Raw genomic sequence first — 20,747 nt, forward strand, 5'->3', positions numbered from 1 at the left:
AGGCTAAAAAGTTAAAGGACTTTCCTTTAGGAAGACTGTGCCTTTAGCATTTCCCTCTTTATTTCACAACATATGGGTCCACTCCCTAAAAATAACTACACTTTCCCATTTCCCAGAGTGAAAAGCAACTGAACTGATACTCCTTAAGTGATCTGGGACTTAAATCCAAAAGTCACTGGAAAAAATATCCATGAGTAATTTAGAAGAATCCTTCAGAAATGCCTTTCTTTGACCCGCTGATTGAAGTGAGCAACAGTTCCAATGAAGCCAAGTCTGCTTGAGTGAGCCATGTTGGCAACTTCTACTAAAATTGGAAGGGAGGAGGGGAAAAGGCTGTGGAAGAGAGAATCTGACAAAGTTAAAATGGCAAAAACATCATTCACGGATCCAAACACTGTCCTACGTTCAGACACGTTAGCGTCTGATAGTCCATTGGTAGCCTACTCTGGAGAAGAAAATGGAAGACCCATGAACAGCACTGGAGTGCTTTGGGCCATGGGGCCAACTGACCTAAACAACAAAAACAGTGACAAGTCTACCCTTAGACTCTGATTTCTATCAGGTCCAGCTGTGAAGGTCTGTGGCATAAGAACTCTAAAGCTCATAATAGCGGATAAAATTCTTCAACATGTTTGTCATTTGAGACTGAAGAATCTCTAAATTTGAGCAGAACCCATCAAGAACCAGAAGAAGACTTAAGTGACTATGAATGATAATTACTACATATGTCTAAGTCCCTTAATGTCCTGGGCTTTAATTTCCTTGTTTGTAAATGAGAGGCCTTCTGAGGTCCTTTTCAGCTCTAGAGTTACGATCCTATGGTTATCAAAATACATCTAAATGTCTTAAATTATCTGGGTCATTATTTTAAGAAAACATACAAAAAATATTAGGCAAATTGTGTGGTAATGTAATTGGGCTAATTACCAATGTAAAGACAAACTAAAGAAGGCTATATCAATTGCCATTAGGTCCCAAGAACATATTTATCATCTTTATGGTAACCAAAGACAATAAATATTTATGTAAGGAACCGCACACTAAATTCCTGCATGAGTCCAATTCTAGAGGGGAAAAAATGATCTCTGCAGATGAATTTGCAAATATTTTGTTGTCAGAAAACAAAAACAATGTAACCCAATGCAGCCTCTTTCTACCTCACCTGCCAGAAAACAAGAGGTAGCTTTACTGGTCATGTGCTAGAATGTGTTTGAGAGAGGCTCTCAGAAACTGTTACCCTCGTGTTTTCTTTAGATGGCCTCTATTTTTCAATGTCTTATCTCACACTGTGTTTATCTGTAAGTCTGTCTTAAGTCTTTTTAGAAGTAGAGCACAAACTTACTCATTCAACAAACATTTTATTGCTAGGTGCCAGAAGAGATACAAGAATAAATCTCAAATACATGTCATTAACATAACACAAAGATCAGCAGAAAACCAATGGTTCTGAATAGTTTCCAAACCCTAAGACATAGACAAGTTACACAAAGGGCATAGAACAACGGTAGGAAGCTCTTTCAGAGAACAATGTGCTATAACTGGCAAAGGTGATGAGAGCCAAAGCCAAAGTCTACAACTCCTACAACTACAAGTCCTAGCAGAATCACCTGTTTTTTGCAAGGAGTCTAGTACATAGAAAACTCGATGATTAGCTTTGTCCCACTACTTTACTACTTGCTGAAATCAGAGGTATAACTCTGATGTCAGTCTTTATCCTAAACCCCAAAGAAATGTTTGCAGATAGATAAAATAACATACAGAAACATAAGCAATTTAATGGCTCTATCCACCTTGCAAAGTTTGGGAAGGTTAAAATGAGATAACGCACATCAACATGATTTTACAAAGGAGAACACATTACACAAAAGCATGGCATTCAGTTTTTATAGGTCAGTTGGAAATGAGAGATTTTAAGCTAGCTTAAATGTGGGTAATTTTAAATTTGGTAAAGCACTTTACTCTTCTGCAAACCAAATGCTATACAAATTCATAAATAAAGAGGATAAAAAAAACAACAACTAAGGTATGCTGGTGGTAGGCTTCATTATTGGTCCTATGGAATTATGGTTGGTCATTGTGCTGATCAGAGTTCTTAAGTCTTTCAACATTGTTTGTCTTTAAAATATGCTGTTATTATTGTATAAATTGGTTTTTTGACTCACTTAATGCATAGTGAATTTTTTTCCAGCCTCTCACTTTTATTCTGCACATGTCTTTGTTTTTAAAATGTATTTATTGTAAGCAACAAATTGTGGGATTTTGTTTTTTCATCCAATCTGTCCATTTTAAAATATTAATTGGATAATTTAATTCATTCAGAATACATTATTCCATTCCCTCCCAACTGTACTGTTTCTGTTTCGAAACTGTACTGTTCTGTCGTGTATATTGTTTTCTTGGCTCTGTTTACTTCACTCTGCATCAGTTTACACGCATCTTTCCATGTTTCTCTATATTATTTACATCCATCATTTCTTATAGCACAGCAATACTACATTATATTTATGTACAATCAACATTGCAATAACAAGAATTTGTTCCAACTTGATGGATGGATTAGGGAATAATTTGAGCATAACACAAATTTCAGGCTTGTTTATGCATGATTTTGTCTGCACTGAGGAGAAAACTAGAGAATATGAGTCATGGTTATCCTTATCTGGTGTTATAAGTTCCCGTCAGATTTCAGATATCTCTCCTTCCACCAAGTCTTCACAATAGCTCATAGGTTGCAACCCTTCTGATGTCTATTTCCAGAAGAAAACTTCAGATCTTTTTCAAGAGTATCATATATAGCATATTTTCTGTTACAGTAAAAACTGTGAATAAATAGGACTGATCTCTACCTAATTTCACCATTCTCCCACACCACTCACCTAGACTCCACTAGGTATTATGGTGGTGGTGGCTGTCCTTCATTTTTGAAGAGGACCAAAATTACATCACTGTGCTAGAATCAAGTTTCAATGTGTCTGACTGTGGCTGATCAGACCAATATGAAGTGGGAATGCTCTACCATAAGTGGGGCACAAAAGGTCTGTGTAAACATTTGGGGTGGATACTCTAAATCTGTGCATCCTGCATTTCCTTTGAGCTGTTTCAATTCTGCTTTCCTCATGGAGCACAGCACCTTCTCTGATGCGGGTACCCCACGCTGAGTGGTCCTGTGCCAGCGTCTCCCATGTCCGTTCCAAAGTTATTAAGTGAGACCTTATGTATTATCCATTTAACGTAGGATACTATTTTATTTAAGTTCTTTTTTTTTTTTTAATGTGTCGCTGATGAAGATTTTCTGTGCGGTATCCCTTATCCCATTTTCCTCATAAGTCCTGTGGTTTTTATTCTGTGATTCTACATAGTACAGTGATTTGTAGGAACACAAACTGCAGTATAGCAAAATTGACTATGCCACAATCTGCTTGGCTAATCCCCAATCAATGGGCATCTACTTTGTTTCCAATTATTTGTTATTACAAAAAGTGCCGCTACAAATATTTTGGTATTTATAAGGTCTTCTTATCAAAGGCTTTCTTGGAGTGTAAACTCAGAAATGAAATCTCTAGGTCAAAGAGTATGGATATTTTAGTTACTTTATTTGCATAATTCCAAGTTGCTTCCCCAAATGGTTACAGTAATTTACAGCTCCCCAAATAATGACAGCATGCCCATCTTCCCACAATTCCCCAATACTGAGTATCTTTGCCAATTTGCAATCAAATTTATCTATTTTAATTTTCGTAATTGTCTCTCTCCTCTGTTTAGTTAAGAATGCATCTCCTAAGCCAAAGCTGTGAGAAGTACATGATCTGTTTCTCTTCTAATTTTTTTTATAATGACCTTTAATATTAAGGTTACATATCTATTTAGAACATGGAACATACCAAGGTACTGGTCTAATTTTTGCCAGACTGCTTTCTAGTTTTCCCAGAAGCTAGTTTTAATAAAACATCAAGTTCTTTCCTAATTTACTTTTAAAATTTTATTTATTTATTTTTAGTTTTCAGACACTTTCACAAGATTTTGGGTTCCAAATTTTCTCCCCACCTCTCCCCTCTGCCTACCCCAAGACAGCATGCATTCTGATTACCACTTCCCCCAATCTGCCCTCACTTCTATCACACCCCTCCCTTCTCTTATCCCCATCCCCTCTATTTTCCTGTAGGGCAAGATAGATTTCTATATCCCATTGTCTATACTTCTTATTTCCCAGTTGCACATAAAAACTATTTTTAACACTTGTTTTTAAAACTTTGAATTTCAACTATTCTCCCTTACTCCCTCCTCACTAGAAAGGCAAACAATTTAATACAGGTTATACATGTGTAGTTATGCAAAACACTTTTCATGCTTTTCTTGATTTTTGTGTTTGAAAGTCAAAATTTTTATTCAGCTCTGGTCATTTCAACAAGAACGCTTGAAAGCCCTTTATTCCACTGAATGACCATTTTTCTCCCTGAAGTATTATATTCAATTTTGCTGGGTAGGTGATTCTTGGTTTTAATCTTAGCTCCTTTGACCTCTGGGATATCATATATTCCAAGCCCTGCAATCCCTTAATGTAGAAGCTGCTAGATCTTGTGTTATCCTGATTGTATTTCCACAATACTTGAATTGTTTCTTTCTGGCTGTTTGCAAGATTTTCTCCTTCACCTGGGACTTCTGGAATTTGGCTACAATATTCCTAGGAATTTTCCTTTTTGGGATCTCTTTCAGGAGGCAATCAGTGGATTCTTTCAATATCTATTTTACTTTCTGGTTCTAGAATATCAGGGCAGTTTCCCTTGATAATTTCATGAAAGATGATGTCTAGGCTCTTTTTTTGATCATGGCTTTCAGGTAATCCAATAATTTTTAAATTGTCTGTCCTGGATCTATTTTCCAGGTAAGTTGTTTTTCCAATGAGATATTTCACAATGTCTGCTATTTTTTCATTCCTTTGGTTTTGTTTTAAAATTTTTTGATTTTTCATAAAGTCATTAGCTTCCATCTGCTCTATTCTAATCTTTAAGCAATTATTTTCTTCAGTGAGCTTTTTGACTTCCTTTTCCATCTGGCCAATTCTGCTTTACAGGGCAGAATTTTGGCTTTCTAGATCTCTTCTGCCATTTGGGTTAGTATATTTTTTTTAAGTGTTATTTTCTTCAGCATCTTTGGGGTCTCCTTTAACAAGAAGTTGACTCATTTTTCATGATTTTCTTGCATCACTCTCATTTCTGAGTGGGATAGACTTAGTGAAGACTCCTCAGATTGTAATTTTTCTCCCAGGGGTGAGGTAAGGCCTAAAGGCTCAAGGTTACAATATTTTTAGAATAGAATAGTTCCATACAAGGATATAAAACTGTGTAGTGTATTAGGGTCTCAATGATTGGACAAAACTTACATAATTCCTCAATGTCTTCATTTCAAAAGGGATTGGTTAGATTTCGTGTCTAGAATGTAAGACCATATTCTCAGCTAATGAGGATAATGGTCAGTGGGGGGAGGAGGGACTTGCGTTAGGGTCTATATAAATCACTGTCCTGTTCTTTGTCTTCGGCTTTCCTACTCCTACAGGTAAGCCCCGCTTCTCGAGAATCGAATAAATCACTTTTCTGTCATCACTTGAGAGGCCTCTGAGTAATTGATTTATGTAGGGACCTGAGCCATCCCACACATTTCTCTTCCCAATTTTTGCTCTACTTCTCTTACTTGATTTTCAAAATCCTTTTTGAGTTCTTCCATGGCCTGGAACCAATTCATATTTTTCTTGGAGGCTTTGGTGTAGGAGCTTTGAATTTGTTGTCTTCTGTTTGTATATTTTGGTCTTCCTTGTCACCAAAGTGAGATTCTATAGTCTGATACATTTTCCATTTTTTGCTCATTTTCCTAGCTATTCATGTGACTTCTGAGCTCTCTGTCAAGGTGGTTCTCTGCTTTCAGTGGGGGTGGGAGGTGTACTGTCAGCCGCTTGATTCCCCCGACAATCTGCGGGCCTAAAGCTCCAGAAACAGTCACTGCCGCTGCCATTGCACCTGCCCCTGCTGCTGCTGCCAGGAGCTCCTCCTCCCTCTCCGCCACCCTGGGGCTGAGGCCTAACCACTCTACTCTCTCAAGCAGGTCCCACAGGTTTTTTCCACTGACCTTTCAATTTGTCCTCATTATTTTGGGATTGTGAAGTCTGGAAACTGCCACAGGTACCTGAGATTCATTCCCCCCCAAGGCCTACTCAGGTTCTGTCTGTGCTAGTGTGACCCACACTAGACTGAGCTCTGCTCCTAGCATGGGACAACAGATACTTCCCGGTGACCTTATAGGCTGTCTTGAGGTGGAAATTTGCTTCAATCTGTCATTCTGTGGGCTCTGCAGCTCCAGAATTTTAGTCATTTTTACAGGCATGGGTTTGGGGAGAGAGTGCTAGCAAGTCCATGCTGTTACTCTGCCATGTTGATTCTGCCCCTCCTAAGTAATTTATTTTCTAACTTATGGGCATTGGATTATTGAGTTCCATTGTTTCCGATTTTATCTTGTCTAGTCTATTCTGCTGATGTGCTTCTTGGTTGGTTTTTTTTTTTAACCAATGCCACATAGTTTTGATGACTGCTTTATAATACAGTATGGAGTCTAAAATGCTATTCTTCTTTATCTCTTCTTCTTTTTATCATTTCCCTTGACATTCTCTATCTTTTCTTTTTTCAAATGAAATACACTATCATTTCGTTAAGTTCCATAAAGTATCTCTTTGATAATTTAATTATTGTAGCAGTAAAAATGTAAATTAACTTTGGTAGCATTGTCATTTTTATTAGTTAGTTCCATAACTAGTTCTTTAGTTATTTTAGTTGTTCCTTTATTTCTTTAAGGGGCACTTTATAACTGAATCTACACAAACCTTTTGTGTACTTTGATAGACTGATCTCTAGCTATTTTGTGCATTTTGTAGTTATTTGGAATTGGATTTTGCTTTCTACTATTGCCTCTTGTTTATCATTATCATTATCATTATTGTGTAGAAACAAAGTTGTTTTTGAGAGTTTATTTCGTAGTCTGCTACTTTTCTGAAGCCATTAATTGTCTTAATTAGTAGCTTTGCTGGTTGCCTAGGATCTTCCAAGCAAACCATCATACAATAAGTGAATAGGGAGAATTTTATCTCGTTTACCTATTTTGTACACTTTTAATTTGTTTCTATTCTCTTATTGCTACTGATAACATTTTCAGAATGCTATCAAATAAATAACAGTGAGAAAGGGCATCCTTACTTTATTTCCATCTTTATTGGAAAAGGTTCAGTGTATTGCCATTACATGTGAATCTTACTTTTGGACTTAGATATTTTTTCCCGATATTAAAAAGACTTATAATTTGTAGTGTTTTTAGGATAAATGAGTGTTGTACTTAGTCAAAGGCTTTTTCTACATCTACTGAGATAATAATGTAGTTTTAGATTTTTTGGGGGGAGGTTTTTTAATATGATTAATTATGTTGATCGTTTTCTGAATGCTGAACCATCTTTGCATCCCTGGTAGAAATTTAACTTGGTCATAATAAACTGCTATGATCTGACATGATTGAATTTAATTTTGCACTGATTTTCATTAATGATATTGGTCTAGAATTCTCCTGTGTTTTATTCTTTGCTGGTTTAGATACTAGAATTACATTTGTATCACAAAAGGATTCTGGTAGGTGCTTTTGTTTTTCATTTTTGAGAATAATTTGTGTAGCATAGATACTAATTGTTCTTTAAAAGTCTGCTAGACTCAGCAGCAAGAGACAGAAAGAGAAATTTTATTTAAAGTAACTGCAGAACATAAAACATTTGGAGTCTACCTGCCAAGACAAACCCAGGAACTATATTAACACAATTACAAAATACTTTTTACACAAAGTCAGATCTAAATAATAGGGAAAATATCAGTTGCTCAATATCAGTTGCTCATGGATAGGTTCAGTATTTAATATAATAAAAGTGGCAATTCTACCTAAATTAATTTACTTATTCTTTTCTCCTTAGTGTTCTCAATTTTATTAGTATTTAAATTTTTAAAATCTCCTACATTTTATAATTTTTTACACAGTTAACAAAATTTATTTTCTCTTCCCTTCACTAGGGAAAGGGTGGGGGGAGAACTCCTTGGTAAGAAATATGCCTGTGAAGCAAAAAACCTCCTCCATTTGCTGTTTCAAAAAAAAATTCTCATCACACACCCTGAGTCAGTTACCTCTCTGTCAAGATGCTGGTGGTAGGCTTCATTATTGGTCCTATGGAATTATGGTTGGTCATTGTGCTGATCAGAGTTCTTAAGTCTTTCAACATTGTTTGTCTTTAAAATATGCTGTTATTATTGTATAAATTGGTTTTTTGACTCACTTAATGCATAGTGAATTTTTTTCCAGCCTCTCACTTTTATTCTGCACATGTCTTTGTTTTTAAAATGTATTTATTGTAAGCAACAAATTGTGGGATTTTGTTTTTTCATCCAATCTGTCCATTTTAAAATATTAATTGGATAATTTAATTCATTCAGAATACATTATTCCATTCCCTCCCAACTTTTCTGGTGGGTGCAGAAATCTTAAAATTTTCATTCATTTATATTTGAAGATTTTTCTGTTGGTCACTTACAGGACAGAATTTGTTGTTTCCCAATAGGATTGTTAAATTAACCACTATGTATGATTTGGAGTTTGCAATCTCAGAATTTGTTCTCTCCTCCCTCCCTTCCTCTAACAACCCCCCCCTACCCCTGATCTACAGATTCTTTCAAAGGACACTTTGTTTTTTTATGTTCAAAAATCCTAGAAAGTTTTCTTTTATTATTTCTTGCACTATGATGTTCAGATTATCATGTTCTTCTGGAAATCTATAATCTTTAAGTTATCTATATGCATCCTATCTTCAAGATCAATATATGCTAATTATATGCAGATCATGCTTTTTAAAAAAAAAAAAATTATTGCTTTCTGCTTCTGTTTTTCCAGATTGTCCTTCCCTTCTGAGTATTTGCATCCCAGTAAGTTACCCTTTCTTTTGTTTCTTTGGTAAGAATTGCCCCTATGGATTTGAGTTCTTTATTCTTTCAATTATTTATGCTATGCAGATCATAAATTATGCTATCACAATTCTTATTCCTCTTTTAAATGATTCAGGAAAGATGTTCTATATACTCTTTAAAATCCACAATATCCTCTCCTCCTTAGGTATTGAGCAATTTTTCTTAGTTTTGTGACGTTTATTCCTAGATATCATATTTCCTTCAATTGTTAATGTTTTCTCTGTTGGTTTATCTGCTTATTCTCCAAGTCTCTGAGTTTTATTCCTCTTGAAATCTGGATTATTTCTGTTTGTTTTCCCTCATTTTCCACTATTGCTCACTTTCTGAGTCCCTCCCCTCTGCAGTTTCCTTTCAGATGGGACCTCAAAACTAACTCAAGCCTTTCCCGTACTGGGTGACTCGATGGCTCACCTGCCTACGTCTCTGACCCCAGTAAGTTCTTGAGAAACAAAGCTGGCCTCAGCTGAATGCTGAGTTCTTTCTTTCAGGTTCCATGAAGAGCCACACAGCCCCACACATATGGGTCCTACCTCACTCTCCTGCTGGAGCCCACCTCAGCTGCAGCGCAGAATGATGCCACAGGATTATAGGGGCTTGAGAAAAATTCTGACATTTGCAGTTTGGATCTCAAAGGTACGGAGGGGTTAGGGGGCTGGGTAGAGTGTTCTGTTAAAAATGCAGACTCCTGTCCTGCTCACTCTCTATTACTCTGCTCTTCTACAGAGCTCCACTGTGGCACAATGCTATCATGCAGTTATCACAGCTTGAGGAAATTGCTACTGCTTGATGTCTGAATCTCTGCAGCACTAGGAAGGGGGAGGAAAAGTCAAGATGTGGAGCTGAGTTCTGTTGCAAGGTTGGCTTGTGCAGTCCTGCTGCTGGGAGTATGGTGGGCAGTAAGGGAGGGGGTACTGAGCGAGTGTTCATTAGGGATAACATTTGCTGTTATTCCATCAAGTTTTTACCTTGTTTGGGAGATAGCTAAAATTGCTAAATCTTTGGCACATAATTCCTATTTGGTTTGAGAGGTCTCAAGGATCAGAGATAATGTCTCATCCTCCATTTTGTTGGTCACACAATCTCTACTTTACATCTAATATGGATGAACTAACCCAACTACACTTATAGACTTACGATACAAAATTTCATAGTTTTGATGTTTGGGACATAATTCACCAGGAGAAAACACCAAGCTATTTCTATGGATCTATGCACATCTATATTATTTACACTTGTTTCTTAGTCAAATATGGCTAGTGGACTTACTTGGAGAATTCTTTACTGACTTACTCAATGCCCAACCTAACAGGGTAGGACTAGAAGCTCTGGGGTTGGTTTTCCAGTGTGAGGACTTAAGGGCATGACTTTTTGTTAGTCTGTGGCATCTACATTTAGCTCAGAAACAGGACTCTCCAAAAGCATTCTGGTACTTGTTCTCTCTCCTCTCCCTACCCCAATTCTGCCTCACCTCTGTCTACAATGTGAGGAGATTTTTAATCACTCAGATGCTATGGGAAAGAGTTTATCACAAATTATACCAATTCCCAAACAGGAACAATGGCACTGGGGTTCCACTGGGTCTCAAGGTTCAGAGTGACAAATTACCTCAGTATTTAAACTGTCTAGAGTTTGTTGGCAAAGATTCCTTGGTGGGGGAAGAAGTAGCTGAAAAGGAATTAAACAAAACTGTCCTTGCTCACTGACTATTCTGGAGTTCCAATTATTTTATATTGTTTGCACACACACACACACACACACACACACACACACACACACACACACACTTCTCAGGAGAGCTGTAACAGCAGCAAATTCAAGGGAAAGTTACAAACAATACATGTAGGTTATTTAATGTTCTCCAAAAGTGCATGGTGACTTCTTTGGCCATTCAGACAGTTGCCTCAGCATTCTGCCCTGGTGTACTTCAGGAAACCATTGGATTCTATTTCCAATTAGGAAAAAAAAACTGTCCTAGCCCCTCAAAATAAATAGAACACCTCCTGACAATTTCAGAAACCATCCTTAGATTGCTGATCTGATTTCTTGTGGTTTCCCTTTTCCAAAGATGCAAGAGTCTACATGAACTTGTATTTGAAGAGTTATTAAGAATAGCAGAAAATTCAATGCAAAATTCCAAGCAAAAAGTTTAGTATTTTAATACTAAATACATTTAATATTCTTCAAATATATTTAGTTACTTCTTAGGCTATTCACATAGCAGCATGGAAAACTACCTACAAGAGAACTAGCTGCCAACAAAAACTCACTAGTCAACATAAAATAAAGTATGATCTAGATTAGTATTAAATAGATTAGGGGAGGAGGTTTCTTTCTCACTGCTACACTTTTCTCTCCATCACAAAATTAGCTGGTGAGTTTCCTGGATCTGCTGGAAGCAATTCAAAGGGATACTGGAATATGTAGGCAAGGAGGAACAATTCAGCATTTGCTCCAGCTATAGCAGGTCATGGAGATCTTACAGATGTCTTCACCTACCTACCCTTTCTCTCCATTCCTGCTGCTGATATCTTAGTTCAGGTTGTATCTAACACATAAACTAATGTGATGGCCAACTAACTGGTCATACATACCACCTCCATTCCTGCCCTCTCCACCATTCCAATTTAGGGTATACATGGCTTCCAGACTAATCTTCCTAAAACACAATTTCTGTCATGCTACTTAACTCATCTGACTCAAAAACTATTAGTTTCTTCACTGTCTTCAATAGGAATTTAGTTTGGTCTTAAGAATGCAAGGTGATGTTAGAGGCAGGGGCTAGTGAACAGATGTAAATTACATCTCCTTCTCTGTGAAGAAGATCCCTAAGGCTCAGAGAAGGGTGTGTGTGGCAACAGCAACTAATTTAGAGGTAGACCTAGTAACAGTGAGCTCTACTCATAAATCTCAATCACTATATTAGTTTGGTCTTAATATTTACAGACCATACTTCAGGAAAACTAATGATGTCAGAGTAGAACAAGTCAAGGAAAAAGGTTGAACTTCTAAGGGCCCAGAGAAAGAAAAAACTGCTCAAAGTATAGGGCCTTGAGAAGGACAGGAGAAAACCTATAAAAGCAACCTATATGCTAAAGGGATGAAGAACCTACACTCAAAGAAAAGAATAGAGGGCAGGTTCCAAAAGGGATTTAGAATCCTCACTGGAGTATATTAAAAAAATGATTCAACTCTATGCTAGTAATGTGGTCTAGGAGTCAATCCAGACAAAGCTGTAGTGGAAGACTGGAAATGGGCATTGTGTGACCCCATGTCAGTTAATCCAATCCATAACTGGATTTTATTTTTTTAGGATAAAAAATTGTTTTCAATAAAGTTATTTCTACCTTGCATTTTGCTTCCCTCACAAGAGGACTGACTTAAGAGGTAAGGCCAAGAAATGGTCAGTCAAGGAATCCATAGAAAGGTTTGGCTCCATTTAGATTTCTATGAAGACAAAGAATGCCTCCACCCACTTCAGGGATTCTATTTACCTTCTCCTTTTGTGATTTTAACTCCAATTTCCCCGTAGCAACTATCAATGAAACATCTTTTTAAAGAGACAGTAAAATGAAATTCATCTAATTTTTTTGAAAATTTTCAGACCAGTCATGACACCTGCAGTCAGTCTGGAATTTTGGGAACTAGGGTCAAAAATCAGTAATGCTGTTAGTGGCAAAGAACATTTAATGACAGTTCTCACCAGTAGTCAGTTCAACTTGCCTCTTTATTCTTTAAACCACAATACAAGAAAATGCTACACCAAAAGTTCTCTTTGGTTGTGACTCACATCACCAATAACTAGATCCATAAACAGTGACAACTTCATCTAGATCTCTGAAGACAACCAGTTAGAAGTATCTGGAGGATCTGCAATTAATCTTCCTCAAGTATAAAATTACACAAACATTGTACATGTAAAATGAGTTGCACCCTTGAGTAGAGCCCAAAAGCTCTCTCATCAGTCTATTAAAACAGAGGCTCCCTGTGAAAATTGATGTGGCCGATAGGTCGCTGTGATTTAAAAGCCTGTTTTCTCAGGTGGAAGTAACTCTAATATCTTGGGCCTGTTTATCAATAATCTAGCCTTCACTGCTTATTCACTCCAATGCCAAATTCCTACCTTCATCATGAAACAGAAGCTAAATGACCCAGAGATAATTTGAACAAACCTCTTTCACTGAGGATGCTTTCATTTTTATCTTCATTAACTTCTCTGGTCCCTGGCAGGTATGCTAAACATAGGATTGATGTTTCAGAAGTCCAGTCTATAAGTTCTTAAATGTAAGACAATCTATATGTTTAACCAAGGAAGGCAATGGTATTCATTCATACACAAAAACATTTTAGATGAAAAAAAATCTTTTTCCTATAAATGAAAGCTATTATTTTATCCCCTTCGTTTCTTAACCAAGAGTACTCCAATATATAAAAAGTAAATTCTGGTACTCAGAAGAGCCTTGCTAAGACTGCTTCCCAGTCAAAAAGAATAAATTATAACTTTGTAAACCTTAAAGTGTTATATGTTATTTGATGTTATTGTCATTATCAGCTCAAATTTCCCACTGACCCCTTAACTTTTATTTAAACAACGAAGAAAAAGGCATTTAACAATCACCAAATTGTTCTCTCCGAAGATACATCCAACTACGTAAAACAAGTAAGTATTCTTACTACTTTCCCTATATAGATACTCTGACTAGGTGAGTGGCTATTTCTAAGACTGCACAAAAATGAAATACTACACCCAGACAAAACACTCACTCCAGGCTATTAACAAATGGTAGCAATTAGACTGACTGGGGAGGAAAGGACACTGTATTTTAACTCCCTATCTCATTGATATCCCATCAAAAACAGCTGCTCTTACTTAATAAACTTTGCTTCCTTTGAAATGTAGAATCTTTTAAAAAACTGTCTTCACTTAATTGTTCTCCAAAAGAGAATTATTAAAACAAACACTCAGAAATGCTTTTCATCCTTGAAGTGCTCCATAGCTACCTAATTAATAATCTAATTTAGGATTTCTACAAGCATTTTCATTTCAAAGCATAATGACCTTTTGTGAATCTATACATATGATAAAGAGGTAACAACAAAATCCCAAATCGTATGGACTGAGAAGAAAAAGATATAAGAAAATGAGAACTACCGAGGTCAATATGACCGGTGCTAAACAATAAACAAAAAAAATTAATTTATTAATGAAAAACACTAGAATCTCTGATTGTAAGGTTGGTATCTCTCTAACTTTTATTTTATAAAGATATATTTTCAGTTACTACATTGTCTCTTCCTATTTAAAAGTGCAATTAATAACAGCGTTCAATGGTTAAACATTATTGGCTTCTGATAGACTGAAAATAATAGAATTTCAAGAAACTAAAAATCACCCTAATCCAACTCTTTCATTTTTTTATGAAGGAACGAAGTGAGGCCCAAAGAACTGCCATAACTTGCCTGAGATTTACGGTGGAGCTGGAACAAAATATTTGTCCTTGAGGTTCATACCATGAGACCTCATTATAGGAAAGAGGATCTTATAAAGAGGGACTTTCTTTTGGTAATTTAATAATCAAACTCCATGGATGAGGCCTATTTCTTTTTTTAAAATAAATTTTTATTGATAATTTGTTTTTTTCTTTCCCTAGATTTCTTCCTATATATTTCCTTATCCTTCCTCCCAGAAAGTCATCCATCCCATGAAACAAAGATTATTTTTTAAGGCAATAAGAAAAAAAGAGGAAGAAGAAAAAAATCGGTAAAACCAATCAATACATTGAAAAAAAATCAAAAACAATGGTGTTTTATACATGTGGACCTCCTCCTACTACAAAGGAGCTGGGGAGGTGACTTCTCATAGATAAGGTCTATTTCTAAAGTCTCTTTAAGCTCTAAAATTCTCGATTGCATGAATCAATAGAAAGTTACAGAACACTTACTGCTGACAGTGGGAGATGGTATTTTCTTTCTTAGAGATAGAGATCTACCATTAAAAAGAGAGACACTGCTGTCCATCCAATTAGAGCCTGATTTACATCAATAGGGATTAATCTCAATTTTTCTCTGTGATTCCCTTCCATTTGATCAAATGAGTCTTACCAAAAGCATTGCAGATGTTCCATTGGGTCTGGACAAATGAATCGACATTTCAGGGAACATCCTGTCAATGCGGCTGATCACGTCATCAACATATCTAAGTAGAAAAGAAATGTACAGATATAAATTAAAGCAACATTCAAAGCAATGGCAAGTAACAAACTGCTTACGGGTTTCTTTACATCACTCAGTTTTTTTTGAGTGGACTAGTTTTAAGCTGCTCTGTAAAATGCTCTCTTACGCCTTGAAAATCGTTACTTACTGAAGATATCTGGTTCAGGTTAAGTGCTATGTGGACAGATGATTCACCAAGAGCAACAGAAAAACAAACCACACACTCTGTGTAGTAAGCTCCACGCTGGGCAGCAACTCTTTGAACGATGGCTCACAAGGACAAGAAAAGCATTTTCTCTGACTCAGATGCTTTCTCCATGAAATTGGGGGAGAGTATATCTCCATCTTGAAATGCCCACTGGACACAGAGGGAATATACTAGCTCATGACTATGGGATAACAAAAGGCTGGATATAATATATGAACAAAATGGTTTACTAAAAATCAGAGACAAATGGAAAAATGCCGCATTTAGAGAAGCAATGAAACAATGCAAAAATTAAATAGGAAAAAACTAGTCAAAAGCCCAGTAATGTTAGTGAAAAACAAATACAAGCTTGAATGTATTAAGAGATGTCTGGTATGTAAATCAGAAAGTCTTTATCTCTCAGTACAAATTAGCACTGTGTCATAGCACTATGCACAATTTTCAATTCAATAAATAAGCAATTGTTAAAGATGTGCTAAATTGCCAGGCACTATTCCAAAAACCAGAGACACAAAAACAAAAACAAAAACTCAGCCTCAAGGGCATTAACACTGTAATGAAACCATATGTACACACAGGTAAGCAGGAACAAAATATACATAAAGTTAGGAGAGAGCAATCTAGGTAAGGCTGGGAGGAACACTGACAAATGGGGGAACAATCAGGAAATTTCTCATAAAGAAAGTGGCACCTGAGGAAGTGGTGTTGTGTAGATGAAATATTGTCTAAGGGAAAAGAGCAAGTGGGCCAGTTTGGCTGAAACACTGCATGTGTTGCCTATGAAATAAGTCTGAAAAGACAGGTTAAAATCAGAATGTAAAGGATTTTAAATGCAAAGAAGGGGAATTTACATCTTACCCTGGAGACAATAAGAAACCACTGAAGCTTTGCTACAAATGTGGAATCTGTGTGAATGATGGACAGCACAAGGGAGAGACTGGGGTCTGGGAGTCCACTGAAGCACTTTAGGTGAGTGGTAGGTGATGAGGCCTCAACTAGGGCACGGGCTGCATAAGAAAAGAAAGGCAGGGAGATGTAGGAGACATGGAAGTAGAACTGAGAAGACTTGGCAAATGATTGCACACAGGGAGAGAGGGATAAGAAAGAATCAATGGTGACTTCAAGGTTGTGAACCTGGATGATCAGAAACAGGCAAATTCAGAAAAGGGAGAGAGCTTGGTCTTTGCATTTTAAAAGAGGTGAAAAAATGTGGAATAAAGAAAAAAGAAAAAAGGTCAAGGAGCTAATTTGGAAGAAGAGAAGACTGGCAATTGAACCTCCGTTATCTTTAGGTCGGCTGCTCCAAGAAAAAATGCCATTTGTTACCACAAAAACTCAAACAAAGGAAAACTGGTTAAAAGACAGACTATACCTAGATATAAGGAGGAGTTTCTTAAGAGTAAAGTTGATTAAACATCAAATGAGACTATCAACTAAAGGTTCTGAATTTCCATTCTGGTGCTCTTTAAAAACAGGAAAGCCAACCATCTGTCCTGAATGGTTAAAGAAATGATCTGCCCAAGGCAATATATAACCTCCAGAGGTCCTTTATAGCTTCTTTGACTTTATGCCATATAGTCTCAGCTTCAGTTCAAAAAGATACAAAAGCTGAGGGGAGGGGTCAGGGGACTAATGGAAAAAATGTAAGTGAAAAAGGAATATGTTTCTTAGGATCAGGGAAGACATATAATAAAGTTCCATTTAAAAAGACAGGATGCCAACATTATGCATCAGTATCACTTGAATCATTTCTGAATATCATAACTTTTTTTCTTCTATGTCTATGTGTTCTAGATCAGATTACTTTAGACTCAGTAGAAAGGAAAAATCAGCTGTCATACGCATGTGAATGGAGGTCATTGCTAAGTATATGCTAATGGGGGTGGGGGGAGACAGTATCTTCGTAACTGATCCTCAATCAATAGATATTATAGCTTTGGAAGTCTAATGCAAAGAAGCACACCAAGCTTCAATACCACTGTAACATAATAATTTGCTCTCCGTTGCACCTTTCACCTTGAAGGTTCCAAAATGCTTTTTTCAAATGGAGTAAGAAAACTGAGGCACAGGTACTGATATTATTATCTTGGGTCAAAATAAAAATATCAGAAAACAAACTGGAGGATTCCAGGACTCTAAGCACTACCTTGTGCTTTCAAAAAGATCTAGTTTTAAAATCAGGCAGTACCACAGAGTGTCTGATGAAAAAAGGTCAAAATACTGTACAATCTAAGATCTGTACCTTATCTTGCGGGATAGAGGACAGGTAAATGGGGAAATATGTCCCCAGGAGGCAGAAAGGAAAAGGCAGAACACCACATAAAAGGTGTAGTAGAGGGGAAGAGTACAGGAGGTGGGGAGGAGAATCTAGGTTATCAGAAAAGCCCAGAACAGACTATTAAAATGTTATTGAGCAAAAGCATTTCTAAAAAAATAAAATAAAATAAGGAATGCTTTTCATTCACATGCCTGGTGTGAGGAAGATGTCATCTGTAAAAGGCAATTTATGTTATGTATTCATGTTTTTGCCAAGTAGGAAAAGGAAGAAACCCAGGAGCATCTTTACTAAGGAAAACAATGTCTTTATTCTCAGGACAAAACCAAAACATTTCCCTTTTAAAAATGCATCAAAATCCCTTGAATTCAGTATCACAGTTAGACAGAATTGACAGAAAAAAGGAAAGCTCAGAACTTCGAGTTCAAAATCCAATGGGAACTGTCACTTTTCTTTTGCACTCTGTCATACAACCTCTCTGGTGGTATTTCTCACAATGATGCTCTCCAGAGCAGTAGAGGCTGCTAGAAATACCTGAATGGTGTCTGAAAACAGCTTTGCTATGAGTAAGCACTCATTTAGCAAAATCTGGATGAGATGTATTTGTAGGCCTGGGAACAGGTAGGAACACAGTGCTCTACTCCTACACTTTTACCATATGTTGTACTCCAGGCTATGGGAGAATTGAATTACTTTAATTTTTACCTTTTGGATACAGGCAAACAAGCAGGAACACAGCAGTGGTAACTAGTTTACACTCGGGCAGACGCAGTGCTGAAAGACATTAATTCAGTGCCAAATTGAGCGGTGAGTCACAATTTGCACATATCTGTCAACCTGTTAACACGGTAATAACTTGGAAAGATTGCAGTTCCTATTTACACTGCAGAAGGCATCATGCTTTCCGTGACAATCCTACTTTAAAATGGAGAGATGCTTGGTTCTGATTTGAACCCAATCTGAACCTGAATTTGTTTTCCAATAGAAAAGAAAAATAACTATTATGCAGAGTAAGGTTTTCTCTTGCTGTCCTATCATTAGCTTTCCCTGATCACTAGTGTCTCACTTCAGACACACTTCCCTTTGTTGACTCAACCCTATACTAGCTTTCAAAAGACTTTCACTTGATAATATAGCTTCTCCAACCTCATTCCTTCCTAGTAGACAGGACAGAAGGACATGTCACCTACATTGACTCAGTCTAATTTTTAACTTGATCCCATCCAGAACATGATTCATCTCCACTACTGTACTCAACATACTCTATCCAAGTGTCCACCAGGGAATGCGTAAGGCCAAATCTCAGGGCCTAGTCTCAATTCTAACATTCTCAACCTAACATATCAAAGATGTGTTCTTCTCAGAATGCTTCCTGATCTTCATTCTTCCAACAGCATGACACTTGTCCCCTCCTGAGGCTCCTCCTCTGTCACACCTTATTTCTCTACACAGAACTGTAGACTTCCAGAAAGGCCTGTTCAGTACAGCATCCAGGTTCTATCTATAAACCTCCAGAGTCAGGCAGCAAAGACTTCTCAAGGTAATCAGAACTATTATTGTTCAAGTCCAGGAAAAGTGTTCCTCATATTGAGCTAAATAAAATCTTTTTCTCTGTAGTTTCCATTTATTGGTCCCAATTCTGTCTTCTGTACACAAAGTTCACTCCCCTCCTGAAAATTATGCTTTCAAATATTTGAGGAGAGTTATCATATCCTCTTAATCTTTTCTTCTTCAGGCTAAACATCCTTCAATTTCAGTTCCTTCAACTGAAAGACATGGTTCCAGAACCTTTACTATCCATGTCACCCTTCCTTTAAACCCACTCTAATTTGTCTATGTCCTTCTAACTTCCAAATCAAAAATGCCACCGCTGATGTCGTATGAATAGTACAACAGGATCAATACCTTCCGTTAACCTGGTTATTTACTACTGAGAGGGAGAATGGCATAGTATAAGGCATCCTAAACCTTCAGAGTCAGAAGCAACCTTGGTCTGAATCTCACCTCTGATATTTATTAGCAATGGAACCATAATGAGTTTCTGTAAAATGAGGACAACAACAGTAGCACCTACTTCAAAGGGTTTGTTGTGAGGTTCGAGTAAGATAATATATGTAAAGTACTTTGCAAACCTTAAAACATTATATGTCAGTTATCATAATCATCAATATTAATGCATCCTAACATTGTGTTATTAGTTTTTTTGTAAGCAGCAATATCAAAGTGACAGCTTGTATTGAGTTTGTGGTCAACTTAAACCCCCAGGTCTTTTTTATGTGAGGACAGGGCACCAGTGCAGAAGTCAGGAGGACCTGAGTTCAAATCTCACTTCAGACACTTGACACTCACTAGCTGTGTGACTTTGGGCAAGTCACTTAATCCCAATTGCCTCATCCTGGGTCATCTCCAGTCATCTTGATGAATATCCGGTCACTGGATTCAGATGCCTCTGGAGGAGAAGTGAGGTTGATGACATGCACAGCTCTCCCTCACTCAAAACAAAATCAAGTGCAAGTCACATCAAGTCATGTCATTATTTCTCTGATGGCATGGTCTTCTTCAGCAACGAACCTACACCTTTCAGAAGAGACTCTTCTCTTTTTTCGTCAAATTTACTTCCTAATGATTTCATCTGTTTTCATGGCCTTGGCAGTGGTCTGAATGCAAATAATTTTGCTCTACTTTGCCACCTACAACCTTACTCCAAAACCACATCTCCCACTCTTCACAGGATCTCTCCAGCTAGAGGTCTTGCCCGCCAACTCAAGCTTAAAATGGCAAATACCAGGCTCTGACAGCTCTCTTTGGCTGCCTAACTAGCTATGACAAAACTTAGAAGCTAACATTAAACTACAATGAAATAACGCAGGTCTCAGTCAAGCAGCTACTTAACAAGTGTAGTGTAGTAGAAAAAGGACTAGAGTTTGAGTAAGAGAACCTAGGTTCAAATCCCAGCTTTTCTATATACTATCTTGGTGACCTTGGGAAAGTCACTTAGCTTTTTCTCATTCTCAATTTC

At 37.0% G+C, this 20,747-nt stretch overlaps 1 protein-coding gene across 1 annotated transcript in view; it reads right to left on the reverse strand.

The window, feature by feature from the left end:
• The window catches only part of MED27 (mediator complex subunit 27), a 243,898-nt gene that overhangs the window by 57,863 nt on the left and 165,288 nt on the right, over positions 1-20,747 (reverse strand). The window contains exon 4 of the mRNA XM_072632774.1: positions 15,135-15,228. Coding sequence (XP_072488875.1) covers positions 15,135-15,228 — 94 coding nt within the window. The remainder of the gene's footprint in view (positions 1-15,134; positions 15,229-20,747) is intronic.

This window comes from Notamacropus eugenii, chromosome 1 (assembly GCF_028372415.1).
Source record: "Notamacropus eugenii isolate mMacEug1 chromosome 1, mMacEug1.pri_v2, whole genome shotgun sequence".
Taxonomy (NCBI): Eukaryota; Metazoa; Chordata; class Mammalia; order Diprotodontia; family Macropodidae; genus Notamacropus; species Notamacropus eugenii.